Source organism: Leptinotarsa decemlineata, unplaced genomic scaffold (assembly GCF_025532065.1).
Source record: "Leptinotarsa decemlineata unplaced genomic scaffold, Ldec_3_MD MMD2_P_RNA_scaffold_2, whole genome shotgun sequence".
In the NCBI taxonomy this organism is placed as follows: Eukaryota; Metazoa; Arthropoda; class Insecta; order Coleoptera; family Chrysomelidae; genus Leptinotarsa; species Leptinotarsa decemlineata.
In genome coordinates this window covers 17,702,741-17,723,284 of record NW_027412529.1, presented here as the reverse complement: position 1 = coordinate 17,723,284, position 20,544 = coordinate 17,702,741, and the positions used below count along the sequence as shown (strand labels likewise).

The 20,544-nt window shown below is 32.7% G+C and overlaps 2 protein-coding genes across 4 annotated transcripts in view; one reads left to right on the top strand and one right to left on the bottom strand.

Annotated features, from left to right (window-relative positions):
• sPLA2B (phospholipase A2B) overlaps nucleotides 1-8,213 on the bottom strand; it is a 42,026-nt gene extending 33,813 nt beyond the window's left edge. Inside the window, exon 1 of the mRNA XM_023170512.2 lies at nucleotides 7,933-8,213. Coding sequence (XP_023026280.1) covers nucleotides 7,933-8,213 — 281 coding nt within the window. The remainder of the gene's footprint in view (nucleotides 1-7,932) is intronic.
• LOC111514260 (uncharacterized) overlaps nucleotides 1-20,544 on the top strand; it is a 67,451-nt gene that overhangs the window by 34,430 nt on the left and 12,477 nt on the right. For 2 of the 3 annotated variants that reach the window (XM_023170502.2, XM_074184624.1), the window contains exon 1: nucleotides 8,280-8,418. The exons of the other annotated variant lie outside the window; for it this stretch is intronic. The gene's annotated coding sequence lies outside the window, so the exon portion shown is untranslated. Of the gene's footprint in view, nucleotides 1-8,279; nucleotides 8,419-20,544 lie in introns of those variants that run through there. 3 annotated transcript variants of the gene reach the window in all.

Below are 20,544 nucleotides of genomic sequence, written 5' to 3'. Positions count from 1 at the left end.
TATTTTACGTTGTGTAACTGAAATTGCCACTAAGCAGCGCCGGATTTAGACTTCGGCGCGGCGGCCCATATGCAGAGCATGTGGTGGAGGCCCTCAAATCGTTTGTGGTTAACTGTTGAAAATTTCTATTGAGGTCAAGTTAAAGAAGGGAGCAGCTGAATAAATTGGCTAACATAAAATTCATTCAAAATTAAACTAGAGGTACCTACAAGCTAAATTATTTTTCGTCTGATTTTCACATTAATAAACTTATAGATAATATCGTCGAAGTCTGTTTCCCTCAAAACATCACTCTCTAAACTGAGGAGAGCCAAAAGATTCAATCTGTCCTCGGTCATGGAACTTCGGAGTTTATTTTTTATGAGTTTCAGTTTCGAAAAGGATCTTCCAGCCGTACAATTTGTCACCATTAGTGTGAGATAAATTCTCAGAATTACCTCAACGTTGAGAAAGCACTCTTTAACATTGTTTTAGACAACAATTCATACATCTATCTCTCACAGCTAATCTCTCCTCTTCTCTTTTGTTCGAATTCTTCATAGTGAACTATAAATAGTTTGAAATGTATAAATTCGTTACCAAGATTATCATCTACTTCGTCGCAGTTGGTTTTCACCAAGTTTTGGCTGACAGACAAAATTTCTTGATCAGAAATAATTGTTGAATTTTTCAAAAATCCGAATCGTGCATTTAGAAGTGAGTACGCGTCCATTCTCTTCTGAAGAGCGGTCACGAGCTGGTCGACAACTGGGAGGTAGTTTTGAGTTCTAAACTTGTCCGAGGGTGACAACTGAACTTCCGAAGCTTGCGGGCAATCTGAAGTGGATAACCGGACGTTTCTTTTTGTTTTTCTCCTTTTTTCTTTTTCGTAGTTTCGGCAATCAACTAGCTCGAAAGCTTTTACTTTATAGTCATTAAAACTGTCTCTTTTATTTTCAATGGTTGATTTCAATGAAGTAAGCAGTGCTGCCTAGCGGCTTGGGTGCCAATCTAGGATTTTGTAGGCTTCCGCTAACTTTGCCATTTAGCTGTGTCTTCTTCGTCCTCAATAATTTTTTCGAGGGCATTTATAAAACTATTATAGCATCGCAAAAGTGCTTTAGTGGCTTCAACTTGACATGACCAGCGAGTTGTCGTTCTATTTGGCACAAGAAAAGGTTAGTCGGTTTTTGCTTCTCTTAAACAGCAACTAACTTTATTGTTCATGTTAGTTGAAGCAGTAAAATATACATAGAGCTCTTCTAAAAAATCAAAGAAACTTATTGCTCTGAGACAACAACTGGCTGCCGATTGTATGACAAGATTAAGTGAATGCCAACATACGGCACCCAAGCTGCTAGGCTATTTTTTTCTTGTATTAATGCTTGTAGGCCATTATATATGCCACTCATTGTAGAAGCATTGTCGTACGACTGTCCACGAATGTTCTTCAGATCCAGCTCGTTTTGTTCTAGAAAATTAATCAAGCCCTCATACATATCCTTTGCCTTATGTCCCTGGTTAGGCATAAACATAAGAAAACGCTCAACACTGGTACGTGGCACGAATATAACGACTCACATGTGTCACCAATTTCACTAAAATTTCTCTTGCGAGTGGACAGGTATTTGTCCTCTTGTATGAACACGGGAAACAAATTCAGACTTTCAATCTGCATTAATTCATGATTTGAATTCGTAACTTGAAATATCTATTTCAACATGTATTTCACATGAATTTATTCAGAAAATTCAATTCATTTCAAACATATGTCAAAAGCAGTTCAGTTTTTCATATGCATGTGATGTACATTATATTCAGAAGAACTAGTTTATGGTATACGTTTTTTAGTCATGTTGTTGTTCTCGTGGAATACACGAATAATAAAAATTGAATATTGGAGCTATAATTTTAATGTCTATCTTCAAAAATAATTATTTGAACTATTTATAAACAACGGTGATTTTATACAGTAATAAACAAATACTCTTTAATATAAAAGGTGAAACTGGAACCTATGGCGTAGAATTAATCCAAAACAAGCTGGGAAAAGTGCTCATTTTGGACCCTTCAATATATAGTCTAGTTCACATGTACTTTTTTTTGTAACATTTTTCAGTCCTGTCCAAAAATTACGACCAAGGTGTCATTCGATTCGTATTTTTGCCTAGAAAGTTTAAGGAAAGGTCCGAAAACGCGCCGATAAAAATTACAAAAGTTATAAACAATCAAGTGAAAAAGTGTGGGGCTTTAGTTTTTTCTTAATATCTCGGAAAATTCTCAAAATTTTGGAAATTTGAAGAAAGATTTGAAAAGATCAATGAATTTGCGTAAAAAAAATCCCGACTCCCGAAACTGTATCTCGATTATTTATAATTTTTACAGAGCCCAGAAAATAAAGCCAAAAGCGGGTAGTCTGGCTTCCGCGCGCCTTTCGTCACTCTGACATAAAAACAAAAAAAAATATTTAAACATATTAAATGTGAATATTAAGGAATGAAAAAATTCATGTGATGTTGGGATACATCAATAAACAATAATCCGCAGTCAAAAAATTTTTATCCCAATTTTAACGTTAATCATAAATTTGTTGATAAATAACTTTTTCTGAATTGAAAGTTAATATAAAAATCCCTATAATCATTAACCTAAAACCCTGGCATTTTTTTCCTTTGGTGAAGTTATCCTCAACAGGCAAAAAAATAGATTACCGTTGCCAAAATAAAAAAATTATTATTTTATATTTTTTTATTGACAATTGAAAATTATAATTTTATAAAAAATACATTACAATTTTTTTTTTTCAAATTTTTTATTGTTTCAATGTCTCATGGCTAAAAACTGATTAATATTTTTTTTTATTTTTTACAGCTATTGTTAATAAATTTATTATAAACAAATACATTGTTCATAAGCAATTCGAATTTTTTTTTTTGCATTATGTTAATGGAAAAAAATCATGATTTTCAGAAAAAACATTGTTTTTTAAAAAAATTTCTTTGTTGCTAAAAAATGCGTTTGTTAATTAACAATCGTTTTTTGCAACTAAATATTAAAATTAAGGAACCGTTTTTTTTAAATCATAAATTCTATTATCCTTTAAGTTTTTGGCTCTATTTTAAGGGCTCTGTAAAAATTATAAATAATCGAGATACAGTTTCGGAAGTCCGGACTTTTTTTACGCAAATTCATTGATCTTTTCAAATCTTTTTTCAAATTTCCAAAATTTTTCAAATTTTCCGAGATATTAAGAAAAAACTAAAGCCCCATTTTTTTTCCACTTAATTGCTTATAACTTTTGTAATTGTTATCGGCGCCTTTTCGGACCTTTCCTTAAACTTTCTAGACAAAAATACGAATCGAATGACACCTTGGTCGTAATTTTTGAACAGGGCTGAAAAATCTCACCAAAAAGAGCTAAATCGAGTACATGTGAGCCAGACTAATGAGTATCTGACTGAGTATACCAATATTAGATTTTATATTATATTATATTATATTTTATTCATCTTCATTTTCAGTGAAAACAATGCCCCGCAAGGGTGATTGACACCCCCATGCAGCAAATATTTAGGTGTGCTTTGAATCTAATATACATATAGTGTCATCCCCAAAGTATGCACCATATGGGAAACTTATTTATTAAGGGTTTTTCGAAAAAAGTTATTCCTAATGAAAGTTTGTGCATCCCTTAAAACTAAGCATGCACCAACGAAATACAGTACAACCCACGTAATATACGAGGAGCCTTCAAATATTTGATTTTGTTTCAAGAGTAAGTACTCTTATTTTGAAAAATCCTGGGAAATGTTATGTATAAAAGTTGTTCAGCAATGAAAAATAAATCTAGATTTGAAGTCATGGCCATCTAAGTGAAGTTTCATTCTTTTTACCCATTTTTTAAAATGGAGACTACGATAAAAAATTTTGTTAAAACAATAAATAGACAGCATCCTGTATACGACGGTTCATTTTGTATTATTACAAATTACACAACTATGCTGTCAACCACAGTCAATTTTTTTGAAGTAGAATTAATTTTCAAAGTTTTTGGTGCAAAGTTATTTCAATTTTTCTGTCAACACCAAAAATTACTCAAAATTATAAAGTATTGTAACAAGAACTTAATATTCAATAATATCAAATCACAAAACGTCAAAATGAAATAGATATTTCGGATCAAACTCATTGATTTTCTGGAGATTCAACTTGAAACACTTATTTTGGACAAGAAAATATCCAGGAAATCAATGAGTTTGTTTGGAAATACCTATTTTATTTTGACGTTTTGTGATTTGATATTATTGAACATTAAGTTCTTGTTACAATACTGTATAATTTTGAGTAATTTTCTGTGTTAACAGAAAATTAAAATAACTTTGAACCAAAAACTTTGAAAATTAATTTACTCTTCAAAAAAATTGACCGTGGTATACCATAGTTGTGTAATTTGTTATATTACAGGCATTTAAAATAAACCGTCGTATACAGAATGCTGTCTATTTATCGTTTTAGCAATTTTTTTTTCCTAGTCTCCATTCAAAAAAATGGGTAACCAAATGAAACTTCACTTAGATGGCCATGACTTCAAATCTAAATGTATTTTTCAATGCTGAACAACTTTTCTATATCTAAATTTTTCGAAATTTTACAAAACAAGAGTACTTTACTCTTGTCACAAAATCAAATATTTGAAGGCATGTTTAGTCTTAGGGGATGCACAAACTTTTATCAACACGGGTTGGACGATAGCAAGTGAAGATCGATCGTTCAAACTAGGGCTTGAACCACCGACCAACACGGCAGTCAATTCGAGTGAGTGAACAAAGCACCCACGCCGAACCGCTTGGCTACCGACCGACCTGTATAAGCTGTATTTTAAAGCATAAGAAGTTTTATTTTTCAGTTCTAACATATATAGAATATGCATAGAATATTATACAGGCCGTTTTTTAACTGATCCTACTATTGCTATCTCGGAAACGATAAGACCTACGAGGTCGGTTACATTGGACAAACTGTTTCTATTTTGTGGAAATTGAATAATCTCTTTGCAGATCGAGAATATCAGTGGTCGTTTTTGAAATATTCGCCAAAAAGTAGACCTGTCGAATTTCGTTTTTGTCTCTACCTCTTCCATTTTGAATAATATAAAAAAGGCAGAAGAACTTTCCATATTTGTTATAATCTGATATAAACCAATTTTCAATGCAATGTTTTGTTCATTATAATCCATCATCAACTCTTTTTTTAATTCGAACCTATAGTTTTTTTCATCGATTTATGTAGCCACTGTAATAACAAACTCAACTATGTATTTCAATACATGTCCGTATTCAAAAAAATAAAGTTAAAGATGAAATCTAATGAACGAAATGTCGCATAACAAATTGGTTCATATCACATTATAACCAATATGAAAATGCATTGAGAAGTTAATTTGCTTTTTTTATATAATTCGAATGGATGCGACAGAGCTAAAGAAGGAAATTCAACAATTCTAGGGTTTGGTGAATATTTCAAAAACAATAGGAAATTTGAATTGGATGATTGTATGTCCTGAATAGTATTGAAATCGTGATTGTTCTCTAAGAGGTGGCACGCATAGGTGGAATTGGTTTTCTTCAGTTCAAACTTCTTTTATGTTCGGAGTTTCTCGTTTTGAAAACCATTGTCAAGTCCTGCCTTCATAAACTTTTGTTATCCTTGTCTATGTGTGACTTTATATGTCTATATTCTATGTTAATATTTTGTTTATTCGGTAACTTTTTTAATTTACCTGTTGTTATGTGATAGTATATTTGGTTAATAGTTTGTTTGAAAAGTTTTTTTAAAAAGGATGTGATGAATTACATTCGTGTTGAAGTTGTTATCCACTGCAGTTCGTTTTATCAGATTTTATTCCTTAGGTATTAAAATTATTTTTTGGCATTGTTATATTATTGAGTCTGTGGATCACACTGTGGTAAGCTGCTAATTTATGTTGCTGTAGAATGGTTGTTTATAGTTCTATCTGTATGGGTTTGTTTGTAGTGAATTGTGAAACCGTGTTTGTTGTTAATTTTTGTAATTGTGAGGTCCAAAAAGCTCATCGAATGATTGGTTTCTAGTTCTATTGTGAATTTGATGTTCTCATGAATAGGGTTGATGTATTGAAAAAAGACTGTAATTTTCTATATGTTTCTGTAAAACAGGCATCACATCATCAACATACCTATACCAGTAAATACATTTTTGGAAAATTGTATGCTGTTGTATAGTTTTTTCGAAGTTTTCCATGGAAATTCGGCTGAGGATTACCCATTATGATGCCTTCTTTGTTATATGTGGTATCATTAAATTCAAAATAATTTTGGCTGAGCCATACTGACAATAGTGAAAGGATCAAGGAATGATATGTGGACTATTTATTACCTACTACCGATGAAGCTACGGTGTTAACGAATGACGTCTAGAATTACAAAATGTTTGTGAATTTTTTTTATTATTGTCATGGATAGTGTTATTAATTTTCATCATGTTACGGTAGACCATTCATAAATTGAAATATACACTGATGAATTACACATGTATTGCCTAGCTGAATCGCGTACTGATGCTCTTAAAAAAGATAATAATGATGTAGATAATGTACTAAAAACTAAAACATAATTATCTAGGTCCAAGGTAGCAGTCATCACTCATCTCTCCTCAGCGATCTACGGTATTGATCAGACGAAAAAATAATGAAATCGTTGGGCGTAAGCGTGCCCTGAGTAAATATGTAAATATTACGCCCAACGATTTTAATATTGCTTAATCTGAAGAATGAGTGTCAAGTTTTTGATATATTATAATAAGAAACATTCTGCAATATACTTTTCTTGTTGTAACCATTTTTACTTCATATCAAATAGATATTCATTGTGATATCCGACAGAATTGTCATTGTGATTGACATAGAGCTTGGAAAGTAAGTTCACAGAGAAAATTGCCGTTTTGGATAGAAATATTTTTTTATGTAAATATATAAATGTGGCAAATCAATTAATACCCGTGAAATGAATGTAGTCCGTAAAAAAAAATTTTTGGATTTTTGAATTGCTGTATCTTCAGAAGTGGATCTGTGCGCCTTTCATATCCAGATTAGTGATCAATCGACAAAAGTCCGTAAGTAAATTGAGAAATTGGAAGGGTATATTTTTAAAAGAGATTCATTTTTGGGAAAGAAAAAAAAATGTGCGAAGAAATGTGTGAATCTTCCAAAGAAAGGAAGGAAGCAATCAATTTTAAGAAATTAACTTTTATATGAACGCCGAATTATACGAAAAACACTTTACCCAATTCCGTTTGTATTCCAAACATTCGTAATGGAATCGAATCAGATATAATTCACAGTGAGGATGACAGTGTTACATGTAAGTGAAATTTTACTTCTTTCATATATTATATTGTGTAGGAATCCTGTAAATGATATCTCTAACTCGATTCTATTATGAATGTTTGGAATACAAAAATAATTGAGACAAGTATTTTTCTCTCATATAATACAATGGTGTCTTCCAGTTTGTGTCTGAAAGTTACTCCTTTGCATAATCTCCACATCTTTGTATAGGGTTAATTTTTTTAAATTGATCGCTTCCTTCCTTCATTTGGAAGATTCCCACATTTTTTGCACAAGATGTAGCAGTAGAAAGCCAAAATCTTTCTTTTCTATAAATTAAGAAAAAATGAAAAATTTAGTTTCTAAAACGAAAATTATTACCCTCGTTTTCCGCATATCCAAAATAATCATTGTCTAAATATTTCTCTACTTAATGAGAAACGTTCTAGCAATTTGAATATAAAGTTTCAAAATAAACCACCCCCTTTTCGAATTCTATATGGAGAAAAAATATTTTGAAATGCAGCGCTCAAAGAAACAAATCTTCTAGTAAATTATGTGGACTCCTGAATAAGCAAAATAGAACTCACAAAATTTCTATAAGTTCGCAGTTCAAAAGCAACTTGTTCGGTCCCAATTCTACTACAGCCACCGTCAGATCGTGAAAATATACCATCCTCAGCGAGTCCTTGTCCACCCTTTTGCCGCTATAACTTTTCAAGTTTGTCCTGTGGTCCTTCCCCAAATTCCTGAAAGGTCCAAGGGCTGGCAGGTTGAAAGTCAGCGAAGGTTTCCCATTGATTCCAAATGTACACAACACAAAAAAAACTACATACATTGTTACTACATTCTCATTTCGTGTCAGGATCATTGTTTTTTATTATTGTCAACTTCACTTTTACTTCTGCTATGACAACTAGTGACTGTTTATTTACGTGCGTCCACGTGGTTGTGAACCGATGTCACATCTTTTGTAAAATATTGACGTTTCTTATGATATCTACCCACCGAACCAAGTTTCAGCCGCGACTGAACTGAAATTCCATTCGAATATGCCCGGCACCTGGACTTTGTAGGTCAGTAAAAGAAAAGTTCACTTATTGTTAGGTAGATAGTTTCAATTAAGCGAGGTGAAGAAATCCACAATCACGCCTTTGTCCGGTCCGGTCAGTGACGGGAAATGCATTTGAGTAATTTTGCGCTCAACTAAACCCATCATGCAATTGGCTTACACACCTGTGTCATGAATTCCTCTATTGAATAATGCATTCATTATAATATATCGGTTATCAGTACAAGTTTTTAAATATGTTTGTTCAGCTGAATAATATCAGCAAATGTATAATGATAAGGGTGATTACTGTTTTGAAAAAGGTACAAATAAATTGAAAAAATAAATAATTTGAAATAAATTTATAAATGTACACCTCTCTGCCAACGTTTCTACCCGTATACAATAGGATCATGGAAATGCGTTCCCGGAAACCCGGTTAAGAATGTAGGTGCAGTTTCAAAATCGAGCGTTTTGGTTCAATTTTTAATAACAACTCCCGTAGAAACCACTTCATATTGAAAAAAAATTAAATTCAACACAACAACTATATGACAAATTTTCTAACTAATCAGCAAAAAAAACTACCTTTCTCTCGCCCCGTCTTCTGGTAAACGAGTTACTAACCAACCGCATATCCGAATGACACAATTTCTCGTATAAGGACAAAACTCTTCACATATAGTAAGGGAGCATGCATGAAGACTGGCTCTAAATCAAATTATCTTAAAGAGCAGTTCGTTCAGACCAGTCTCAACTCACCTACATTGTAGGTTAATGGACTGACACCTACCAGGAAACAACTACTTCCATGGCAAATACCACGAAGGACCTTGGATTATATCCGACAGGTGTCTGTGCAGGATTCTTCACAGAAGCAATTCCTGCATGTGATGTTAGCGATACAACTGCCGGAATCGATTTTCTATTATTGGAACGAGCACACTTGCAGACCGGTTTCGGGCTATTTGACTTCTCGTCAGTGCAAAATAATCTCTATCATCAACATGAAGTCGATTTTCCATTATTGAAAATCGAATTTCTTCCAGAGTATCATTCCTCGAACCAGGCTGAAACGAACGACACCTAGTTAGTGGGTGGAGTTAGTACCTTGCAGCCGTGGGAGGTCGCCTGCCGAAAATGCACCACATCAGACCTATTTCCCAAACCTCAAATTTATGTTGCTTGCCTTACTGACGAAGGTAGTCGCAAACTTACCACCGATCAGGTCGTCACTATACTAAGGAAGTATATCATATTATGTTAACCTTGGAGTGAATAATTTTTCCCAAGAAAATTCGACTTATGTAAAATGGCGCTAATCTTTGCCTGGATGGACACTTACTCATTGTCGAATTTATTTAATTTGGATTATATAAGTACTTACATTCTATGATGAAAATCAAAGGTTAACTATTTAATTATAACAATAATATTCAAATGCAATATAATATATAAATCAAAGTCGCAACAACCTGTTACTAATACCATTTATAACAATTAAAACACTTGAAATATTAAGACAAAAAATTGAAGATTGAACAAATTGACGACGTTCTATTTGTTAGGTTATGACGACAGTTGTCAAGATGCGTACAAATTGAGCTGATAACATGATTATGCGTGCAAGAATATATGTTATGCCATAATAGAAGCAGAGTTACAGCAAGCGCCAAACGTGATGGCGAGCTCGCCCCCCATGCACACAAACTCATTTTCAATGTAACCCCCACTACAGCTCTTGCAAGAGACAAATGCTCTGTCCCCTAATCCCATTGGTGTTTGGCATTGTCTGAATAATTTGTATTGTTTCTGAAAAAATGTCATCGCCTAACAAAAAAACCAGTCATCAAGAGTGAGGAACGTGAAATATTTTTTAAAGTGTTCAATTATTATAAGTGTTAAATATGAGTGAGATACGTTATCGAATGTGAAAAATGAATCATCTCTCGTTACAGGTAACATTAAATTAATTTAAAAAATAACTATTTCAACACAAATTTTTATTTTGTTGGGTATTTCAGTAAGAACCATTGAAAGAGTGGTTAAAGAAGGGGAGCAATTAATTTCTGCAAATAACGGAGAAGTAAAATTTTCCACTCCAAGAAAGAAGCGGCCTAGAAAAGCACTGGTAACTGATTTTCCCGTGTATGAATATTCCAATATTAGACGGATTATTCACGACTTTCATATGATGGAAGGGAGTCCTATTACGGTAAAAAAATTCCAACACAAAATTAATTACGTTTTGGGAATTGTGGCTTCCGAAACATCTCTTCGTAGTATTTAAGAGAAAATAATGTTCAAATGAAAGACTCAAAATTTTATTAGAGAAAATTGACATTAGAGCATTGAGGATCAAGTATTTACAAAAAATCTATTATTTTCGTAGCCAACAGCGACCAATATGTTTCTTGATGACACATACCTTCATAGTGGACATACTCTTCCAAAAACCGGACGGATGAATCAACTAAAACTAAAGGGTTATTTAAAAATATTGCGAAGGGGCCAAGATTCATTATTGTCCATACAGGAGGTGACACGGGCTTTACATCTAATCGTCGGCTTATATTTGAATCAGGCACAACATCAGGGGATTATCATTCAGAAATGAATTCTGAAAATTATGGTAAATGGTTACGAAAAAAGTTGATCCCAAATTTACCTGTGAATTCAGTAGTCGTGACCGATAATGCTCCATACCATAATATTCAAATTAATCCAGCCTCCATGACAAATTCTAGGAAGGCTGACAAGATGAAGTGGCTACACGAAAAAAACATTATACGAATTGATGGAGGTAAATAAAAATCATCATATTAGATATAAATTTGATGAGGTTCTGCTTGAACACAGACATAATGTTTTGCGAATTCCGCCCTACCATCCTGATTTGAATCCCATTGAACTCATTTGGGCTTCTGTCAGAAACAACGTGTCCCAAAATAATGTAACTTCTAAGTTGGAAGATGTGAGGAAACTGGCAGAATACGAGTATGATCAAATCACTTCCGAGGAATGGCAAAAGCGTTGTCGACATGTAGTAGATATAGAACGGAATAATTAGGAAAATGAAACATTTACAGACATTCAAACAGAGGTAAATTTTGTGATTATAACTTCAAATGACAATAGCAGTACAAGCAAGAACAGCAGAGATGATGAAGAAAATTTGTATTCAGATAGTGACTGATTAAAGTTTATTTTTGAATGTATCAGTATATAACATTATAATGAACCTACTACCTATAATACTAAATAAAATGTGAAAATAAATTACAAAGAAACATGTGGGTACCCTCATTGAAACTAATTATAGGTACGACACTGGCCGGAAAGGGACTTATCGTAATCCAATAGTAATTTAGTTGGGCGTACTGCCATCAGACGTGGTGTGTACTGTAGCAATATCCATCACAGATTCATTCACAATGCTGCGAGCGAGAATCTTTCACAACGGAGCAGTAATGCAACTAGGCAGCAGAATATTGCGAATCAAACCACTTCAGGTGAAGAAGAAATCGTATTAGAGGAACACCGTGTTCAATGTTGACAGGTCTACTGTTTTTGCAATACGAGTAGATCTACTGTTATGACTCTCAAACTAATGTTTGGCCGTTTGAGAGTTGAAATCTACTGATGACTCAGTTTATTTTCAATAATAATTATTAAATGACTTTGAATCGTGAAAATTACCATGTAATTAGTATATATGTATCTATAAAATATATTTTCCATTTTTTTGTGGCAATCTATTGTTTCTCTGACACAAAATCTATTGTGTAAAGGCTATTTTTCGTTTTTTGGCCGTGGTCTGCAAGTTTTTATGTCTGGCATTTCGTATGATACTGCGGTAGATATTATCATAGGCGATGTGGTAACGGCCGTAGTGCCCGAGTTGGTGCTCGAGTTTTTGTTCCCGTTGTTCCCAGCCCAGTTACAAATTCCACTACTAAACATGAAAATAACAAAGGCAATACTGCCCGTGTTAGTATGGCTAGTTAAACATATTTCCGAAATTCATAGAGATCGCATATTATGCGTAGGTACATATCTTAGTTGCATGTGAAAGTGAGTACCAGATTCAACCCGTGATCAATTTATTTCCATACTAATGATTGACCTACTGAAGTGTGTAAAGAAGCATTGAAAGAAAGTCGCCTTATTGTGATAAATGCATAAAGATCTGAAATACAAACATTAATGTCGTTGAAGAATATTTTTAATTTACCGTGTTTCCTACCGTGAAATATTTATAGCTGAACAAAAGACTGTAACTGATGCGAATTATATAAACAATTACCTTTCGGTGTTACTCAAACACCGGAAAATTTGCGAAGATTGTATACAATACACATTCGCAGACAGTGCTTTCAGGCAGTTTGGTGTGGATTAATTTGTCAATAGTTATAGCAGTTACTCAGTACCTACCTACTTGAAGACCAGTGTAGAATTCTGTTAGAAACATAAGAGAGGCAAAAATTAATATCAGTATATAAATCATTTAAAAATTAAATTAAAGTATATTCAAGGTTTGTGGGACGAAATGAGATCAATTTTATGGGATAAAAATGGTTTTTCAAGATTTCCACCGAAACCGGATGAATGATGAAACTGGATGAATGAAAAAGTTGTTGAAAATATATAGACCTATAACTATAACTAACCTAACCTAACCTAACCTAACCTAACACAACCTAACCTAACCATTTTTCATAAAACCTAAATAAAAAAAAAGTGTTTTTGAATCCATTATTTTTTTAAGAAAAATAATTTGTTTTTCACAATGGTGGAAAGTAATCTTCTTGATCCTTGTTATTCTGAATTTTTTTAATCGAAATATTCAATGTTACGGTTTATTTTGATGTTGAACCTAAAAAAAAACTCAATTTGAACCTGAAAACCATTGTTCTGAAAACGTACAATGAATGACCTTTCACATGGTATGAACAAGAAGTACCATCAATATAGCAAAATTTATCAGAAAATATGAGTAACTGAAAAAACTCATATATTGAAAATACTTCTTTGTTTCTTTCGTGTTGTGGTTAAATTTTTATGGAGAAGCTATTTGGAAGATGGTTCAATTGAAAAAACATCACCGATGATTTGAAAAAACTGTTTCTGAAACATTGATTTTGATAGGATATTTTTGAGATTTAACATAAAAAGAAAATCTGAAATATAATCAATGAGAAATACAGTTTCTAGTACATATGCGGAAAGAGTCATTTTCATTAAAATTTCGTGTTAAATAAATCCCCATATCATCTGAACTGACAAAAAGTATTAATTTTCATGTGTTGTGTGTGTGTGTTTTGTTTTTTTTTTCGTTAACCATCTGTCGCACCCTTACGAACGACAACCAACAGAAGACGAAACTTGTGCGACCTATAGACTGATGAGGTCTTACCGTTTAACGTGTAATTCCTAACACGGAATAGACGATAGCAAGTGAAAATCGAGCGTTCAGTCTGGGGCTTGAACCATCGACTCACACATCGGCCGATCGACTGAGTGAACAAAACACTCACGTCGAACCGCCCGGCTATCGACCGACATACTTGTATGGATGGTATTAATTCATTTTTCAAGCTATGTAATGAACGCACGGGGTAAAAAGGGCGTGTTTACATATGAAAATTACCTTTTTATCACTGTTTCTTTATACCGCTATATTTTCGGAAGATGAAATTTTGTATGTAGGTTTGTTTTATGTTGAAGATGTGCAATAAGAAAGGATTTTTAAATATTCCAATTGGTGCACCAGCCGAGGAAAAAAGACGCGTTCATAAAATAAAGGTACCTTTTCATCACTGTTTCTCCATGTCCTTAAATTTTCGCTGGGTGAATTTATATTTAGTATTCCACCCAGCTTCCACTCGTGCGGAACCAGAGTCGCTAGTCATTGATATAACATCGACATGATTTTCCCGGTTATTAAAGTAGATTTGTAGGCTACCGATTTTCTGAAACAATATGAGTCATGCAAACAGACACCAATAGATGATTGAGTATGTTTTTGTTAACTGTAAACAAAAATATCCTTTTTTCCATAATTCTTCAAGTAAATAATTCAATTCAATTCTTCGTGGAATGGAATTTTTGAAAAGCTCACTTTCTTAGATATATATTTTTTTTATTTTTCAAATATGTATTTTTTTAAATGAGTTCAAGTAATATATTACTTTTTTCTTCATTATAACATATTTCATATCATAAATATCACCGAAATCTGATAAATCCTGAAACCTAATCTTAATTTCTCAAAAAAAATGTAAAATCTCATATTACAACGATTTACCATTACTTCAATCAATGATGTACCATTACATTTAACATTCAACAAGTATTTTAACTGAAAATATTTTCCATTTTAAACATTATTGGGATTGGCCTATTAGCAGTAATCAAATGAAAAAAAATGTTCATAAAATTTATTTCTTACTTTGCGAAATCACTGTATAGACAATTTATGTGGCTTTAAAACATACTACGAGTAATTGAATTAAAAAAAAGGACTAAACAATTTGGTAAAAAGTTTTCAGGGGGCGAACATTTTTTTTCTAGAAATCATTCCTGTAAATGTGTTCAACTTCAGGAAAAAAAATTACAGAAAGGCTCTGAGAGAATATAATTCAAATTCTGAAAGCAATTTTTTTCCAAAGCACCAATGTTGTAAAATATTTCAACCATATGCTAATATTTCGAAAAAAACAAGTGAGAGTTAAAAAACTCTTATAGTACTTTCATTGAGAGCTTCAGTCGCAGTTCAGTACGAAGTAAAATCAATTATTTTACATTAACTATAAGTACCTGGACCCTGAATCCGCTTCTGTTCTACCAAAAATTGTCTAAAAATATCACTATTCACTATGTCGTTTTAACTCTAGGATTAGCTTTTTCTCTTATGTTTCTGAGGTAACTAAATACGAATCTGACGGCAATTTTTATCTAAAATAATCAAATAAAATCGAAGGCAAAAATTTAAACCAAAACGAAAATCATAACTTTATTGCATAATATTAAATTATTTATTTAAATTATGGCATTCTTGAAAAACTTGTCAGGTCTCTTTTATCTAACAATTCGAAATCTAGGTGTGCAACTTTCAAACAAACATCTATTTAAATATCTCAGCGTATGTTGCCAGTCTGCTATTGGTAAAAGACCTTGAATAATTCTGCGAATTTAAACATGCTCTTTGAATGCTTTTTTGTATATCGTATTAATACCGAATACGAATCATGGAATAATTCAAAAGCGAAATCGGTCGATAAAAAACTAAGTATAGAAGTTAGACAAAAGTTATTTTTTTCATCCTATATTTTCACAAGTTGTATAGAAAATAGGAACTTAGGTATATAGAAAATATACTAAACATATATATTTTCTTGATTAGGCTCCTCCACTTTGAAACGGCCTTACTTTCACTCGACCTCCGGAAAGTACTTCCAAACTATGACAAAATTTTAACGACCTTCATTAAAATTTCAATATTGAAAATAAGCAATTCCCCTGAGTACGTGACTATTTTACTTACCACAAACAGGGCAGAATCCTGGAAATGTTTATCATGATCAAACGTTAGTAAACTACTCTTATTGAAACAATTCATTGATCCTATGGACTCATTTCCCGGTTATGAAGAAATAATTATATTTTCAATGGACTCCACTTATAATATAGAAATGAAATTATTTTAATAGTCACTTTAAGGAAATTGATTTTACTGTTATGAAAAGGTTGGAGATGCCCCTGTTGAATAATTTATTGCTGGCTGAATTTCATTACTAGACCTTCATTTTATCGTGGAGAATCACCCTGAAAAGAGTGAGTAAATCTTCAATAGAACCATATAATAGGTTATTCATTTTTTCTGAAATACTCTACAAAAGAGATATATACTTTTTCACAGTTTTTTTAAATTTCGACGGCATTCAATTCATGATATTCATATACAGGGTGGCCCAAACGGAGAAACCCACTTTTTTTTCAGAGAGAAAACCTTAAATTTGAGACCCTCATGTGTGTCGAGTGATTTTTTGAAGTATTCGGGTTATGGATTTTCCAATGTTTATGAATTTTCTACCGACGCGGCTTTTGAGGTATTTTTTAGTTATATGCCATGTTATTCGCTGAAATCGGCGTTCAAAGGTTCGTGGGTGAAAATAGAAGACAGTTACTTAGTTGCAAAATGTTATCATTGCTTATTTGGTTCCTTCTACGGTTAATGTATAATATAGTATATACTTTCACGGCCGGAGAGAACTGTGTTGAAGCTGTTTTTGTGTGTCAAAGCTATTTATATCCGTGGTCTGCAGGTTTTTATGTCTAATGTTTCGTTTACTACTGTGATATACATTATCAAAGGCAATGAGGTAACGGTCGAAGTGCTCGATTTATTTTCAACACAAAAACTACAATGTTGAATATGGTCTGAGGTTTTATATCATCGTTGATAGGCGTATTGTACAATTAAGAACAGGTAGCCAGATTTTACTGATGTACACTGCCTCTTCCTTTCTACTAAAGTTATTCTTTTGTTTCTGAATTTTTTATTGCATCTCTATGTATTCTTGGATAGTTATTTTGAGTATTTGTGTATCCTCAAATGAGATGATGCGAGTGCTTTCTTTTAGAGCTTGTTCAGCTGCAGCTGATTTGTCGGTTTGCCCCAGGTTACTTTCTCTCGAACTAAAGGTTCTTTGGGGTCCTTGGTTCTGATAGTATTCGTTGGCCTAAATATTGGTTTTACGTCGTGTTTCTCTAAAATTCTTCAAATCCGTTAGTAACATTTTTTTACATAGGCGAGGAAAACTTTAAACGAGCCTAGCTGGGATTACTTTGACGTTTTCTCTTCTAGGTCGTATAGCCCGCCCGAATTCTACTTCGTTGTACCCATTCCCTTTGAAGGCATTTTTTAGGTGATTGAGTTCCTCAGGAAGAAGCTCAGGTTCACAGATGCGTCAAACCTCTTAACTAAAGATTTAATTACACCTCTCTTTGTTGTCGCTGGCTGAATAATAATAATTATATATATATAGTTATATATATATATAATTATATATAGTATATATATATATATATATATATATATATATATATATATATATATATATATATATGAATATATATATATATGAAGTTACAGAAACATCAGTTACAAATAAAAGTGGTAAAAAACATAGAAAGTTTTATTTCTCATTTTCATGATAATCTCCTACCATGTAGTAACGGCTACATTTTTTCAGTCGTTTACGAGATTTCCCAGGAAATATTAATTTTGTCCAACAGTAAAGTAAATTTATTTTTGAAAATATCGGAAACTTTCATCTGCTATCCCTTTATTCGTTAAAATTTTGATAACCCTCATATCTCTTAACCTCTACGTTGCATTATTTTGATGATGCATGAAAATACATATCTACCTATATCTTTATTCGTAAAAAATTTGAAAACCTTCACGTCTCTAAATCCTACGTTGCATTATTTTGATGATGCATGAAAGTCAATACAAAACCAAATAATTTAATTACACGTTACAATTTAGTTACAAGCTGGTAATAGTTTATCATCAATTTACTATTGCTTCAACATATCCGTTTTCCCTTACAATACAGGTTTTCGTTATTAATGAACAACTCTGAAGATTGTAAATAATTTCGTTGGTCAATTAAAATCCACTATGAAGTGCACACACACTGTGGACACTCATCAGTAACCTTCGATCCTTTCTGGGATTTGTCTCTCCTCATACCACAAAGAAATGACCAATTGAATTTGTCATAATGCTTGGATTCCTTCACAAGAGAGGAAACTCTGGATGTTGATAAAAACCAACGTGTTCGAAGTGCATGGAAAGAAGAAAAAGCACAAAGTCCTTATCAATCCATAAGTTTTCCTGTATTTGGGTAATTCATTCAAAAATATTTTCTCCAATGGAATGTCGCCAATGACTTTTCTTTAGAAGGATTAGATATGAGCAATTATGCAGCAGACAATGTGGCTCCTTGTCTTTATAATCTATATGCGCTTTCGAATCACAGGAAACGAAGCAGCACCTCTGATGTGTGTTTTTTTATGAACTAAATTCTGTCAATTTATTTGTATTTCCTGATTCTCTGAATACTGTATTGAAAGGTATAAAAATTAAAAAAAAAACAGATCCTTTCATTTCGAAATATTTATTTTTCTAATACGATGAAAAAAGTGTCAATATAGGTTAAAAAGTACTAATTGAAGATATTTTTTAAATAAATATGATTACATAATGGCATTTCTCAACAAACAGTGTAAAAGATGTTTGCAAGAGTTCACTAATTTCAAAAATGCAACTTTCCCAGAGTATTCTGTATAATGAATGAATTGATTGATTGCACGCATGTAGGTATTAATCTAATGTACCATTGCAACATATCCGTTGATAAAACGACACCATCATCCCGTACTGTTGCAAATCGTTAATTCACATGCATGCTCTTCAAATTAGTATGTAATCATCTGGGTCACCCAACTTTCTCTGTCTCTGATCTACAAGCATATTGCAATTGACTTGTTTGTGATTATTTGCGATTTCTTTTGTTTCAAATCAAAACCGGTATTTTGAATTTTCATGAAATGCGCCATACTCACACTATTCTTGTTTTGTTATTATCAGGAGGAAAGTTATTCTAAATAATATGGTATTGTTACGAAAGTATGTCTTTATCTTTCGATTCATTTCTCAGAAAAGCGATATCTGATTACAAGTAAACGAAAAACAACAATAATAATGAACTAGATGTGGTAGTAATGAGGCCATTATTTATTTCCTTTGATTATCGACTTTAATCGTCATCTTCAAGTGAATACAAAAGTCTACTTTACATGTTGAAATTCTTGTTGAATAAACATGAAACTAAATTAAAATAAGTTAAAAACATATTTGAAACGGTTTTATTGAAAAAAAAGATGATAATTATGAAGATAATATTGTAATGAATTGAAGAATTAACTGTCTTAAACAAATTTATTTTAACAATACTTCACTATCACAACTAATTTATTTACACCACTCAGTAACTAACGCTTAATTTATCTTCACCGTCTGTTAACCGCTCGATTCGCTTTCTTGGTACAGACTGCTCTTCGGGACGAATAGCGATGTTTTTATATCGTCAACGAACGTTTTGGACCCCTCTGCGGATTTCGGGACCCATCCGGAGTTTTCGCGGTATGCGTCATGCTGACAGGGACACCGGTCAGGGCCGGCTTCAGATTCATTACAATATACTAAGAAATGAAAAGGTCCTAGGTAGCAGGAAGGTCCTAGGTAGCAGTCATCACATCACTGTCCTCAGCGATCTACGGTATTGATCTGATAAAAAAATAATCGATGCGTTGGACGTAGCGTAACCTGGGTAAATATGTAAATACTAAGCCCAACGATTTTATAATTTTTTATTTGATCAATACCGTTGATTGCTGAGGAGAGAGGTGTGATGACTACTACTTAGGACTTTTCGAATTACTTTTTAGCGAGGAAAGAGAATTGAAACTTTCCATGTTTTTACCACTTTTATTTGTAACTAGCGTTACTGCAGTTTCGTCCTATAAGGAGATTTTCAAACTTATACATTAAACTAACAATGATTGATTAGATGAGCTACCTACCACTGTAGGTAGTAATAGAGGTACTTAGCTTGATTGAGTACCTGAATTTTGTTTACTAGTGACAATGTGGATATTCTAATTTCAAAACCGGTGAGAAAACTAAATCCATTTTATCATCATTGCACCCGCAATGTTTATGCTTGTGAATTTCCAAGGATTCCAAATAATTGAGTTGCAACCCTTTTTTGCATAGTGCAAAATTTCCATATCGTTTAGATTCGGGAACTTGTGGTTGCAAGGAATGGTTTGAAAACGTCGAATCATTTTTACCTAGTCTGAAGGAGCTTTCATGTTCAGAATGAGGTTTAGTGGCAGAGCAATTGAATGATGACTTGTCATCATGTAAATGGATCTTTATAAGCTTAAGTGTCCAGAGTGTAATAGTGTTTATGTGGGACAATGTGGTCGAAATTTACAAAAACGGTATATAATAATAATAATAATAATATCGTCTTTATTATCTTCTAATTCATTTAAAGCAAATTAATCAGGA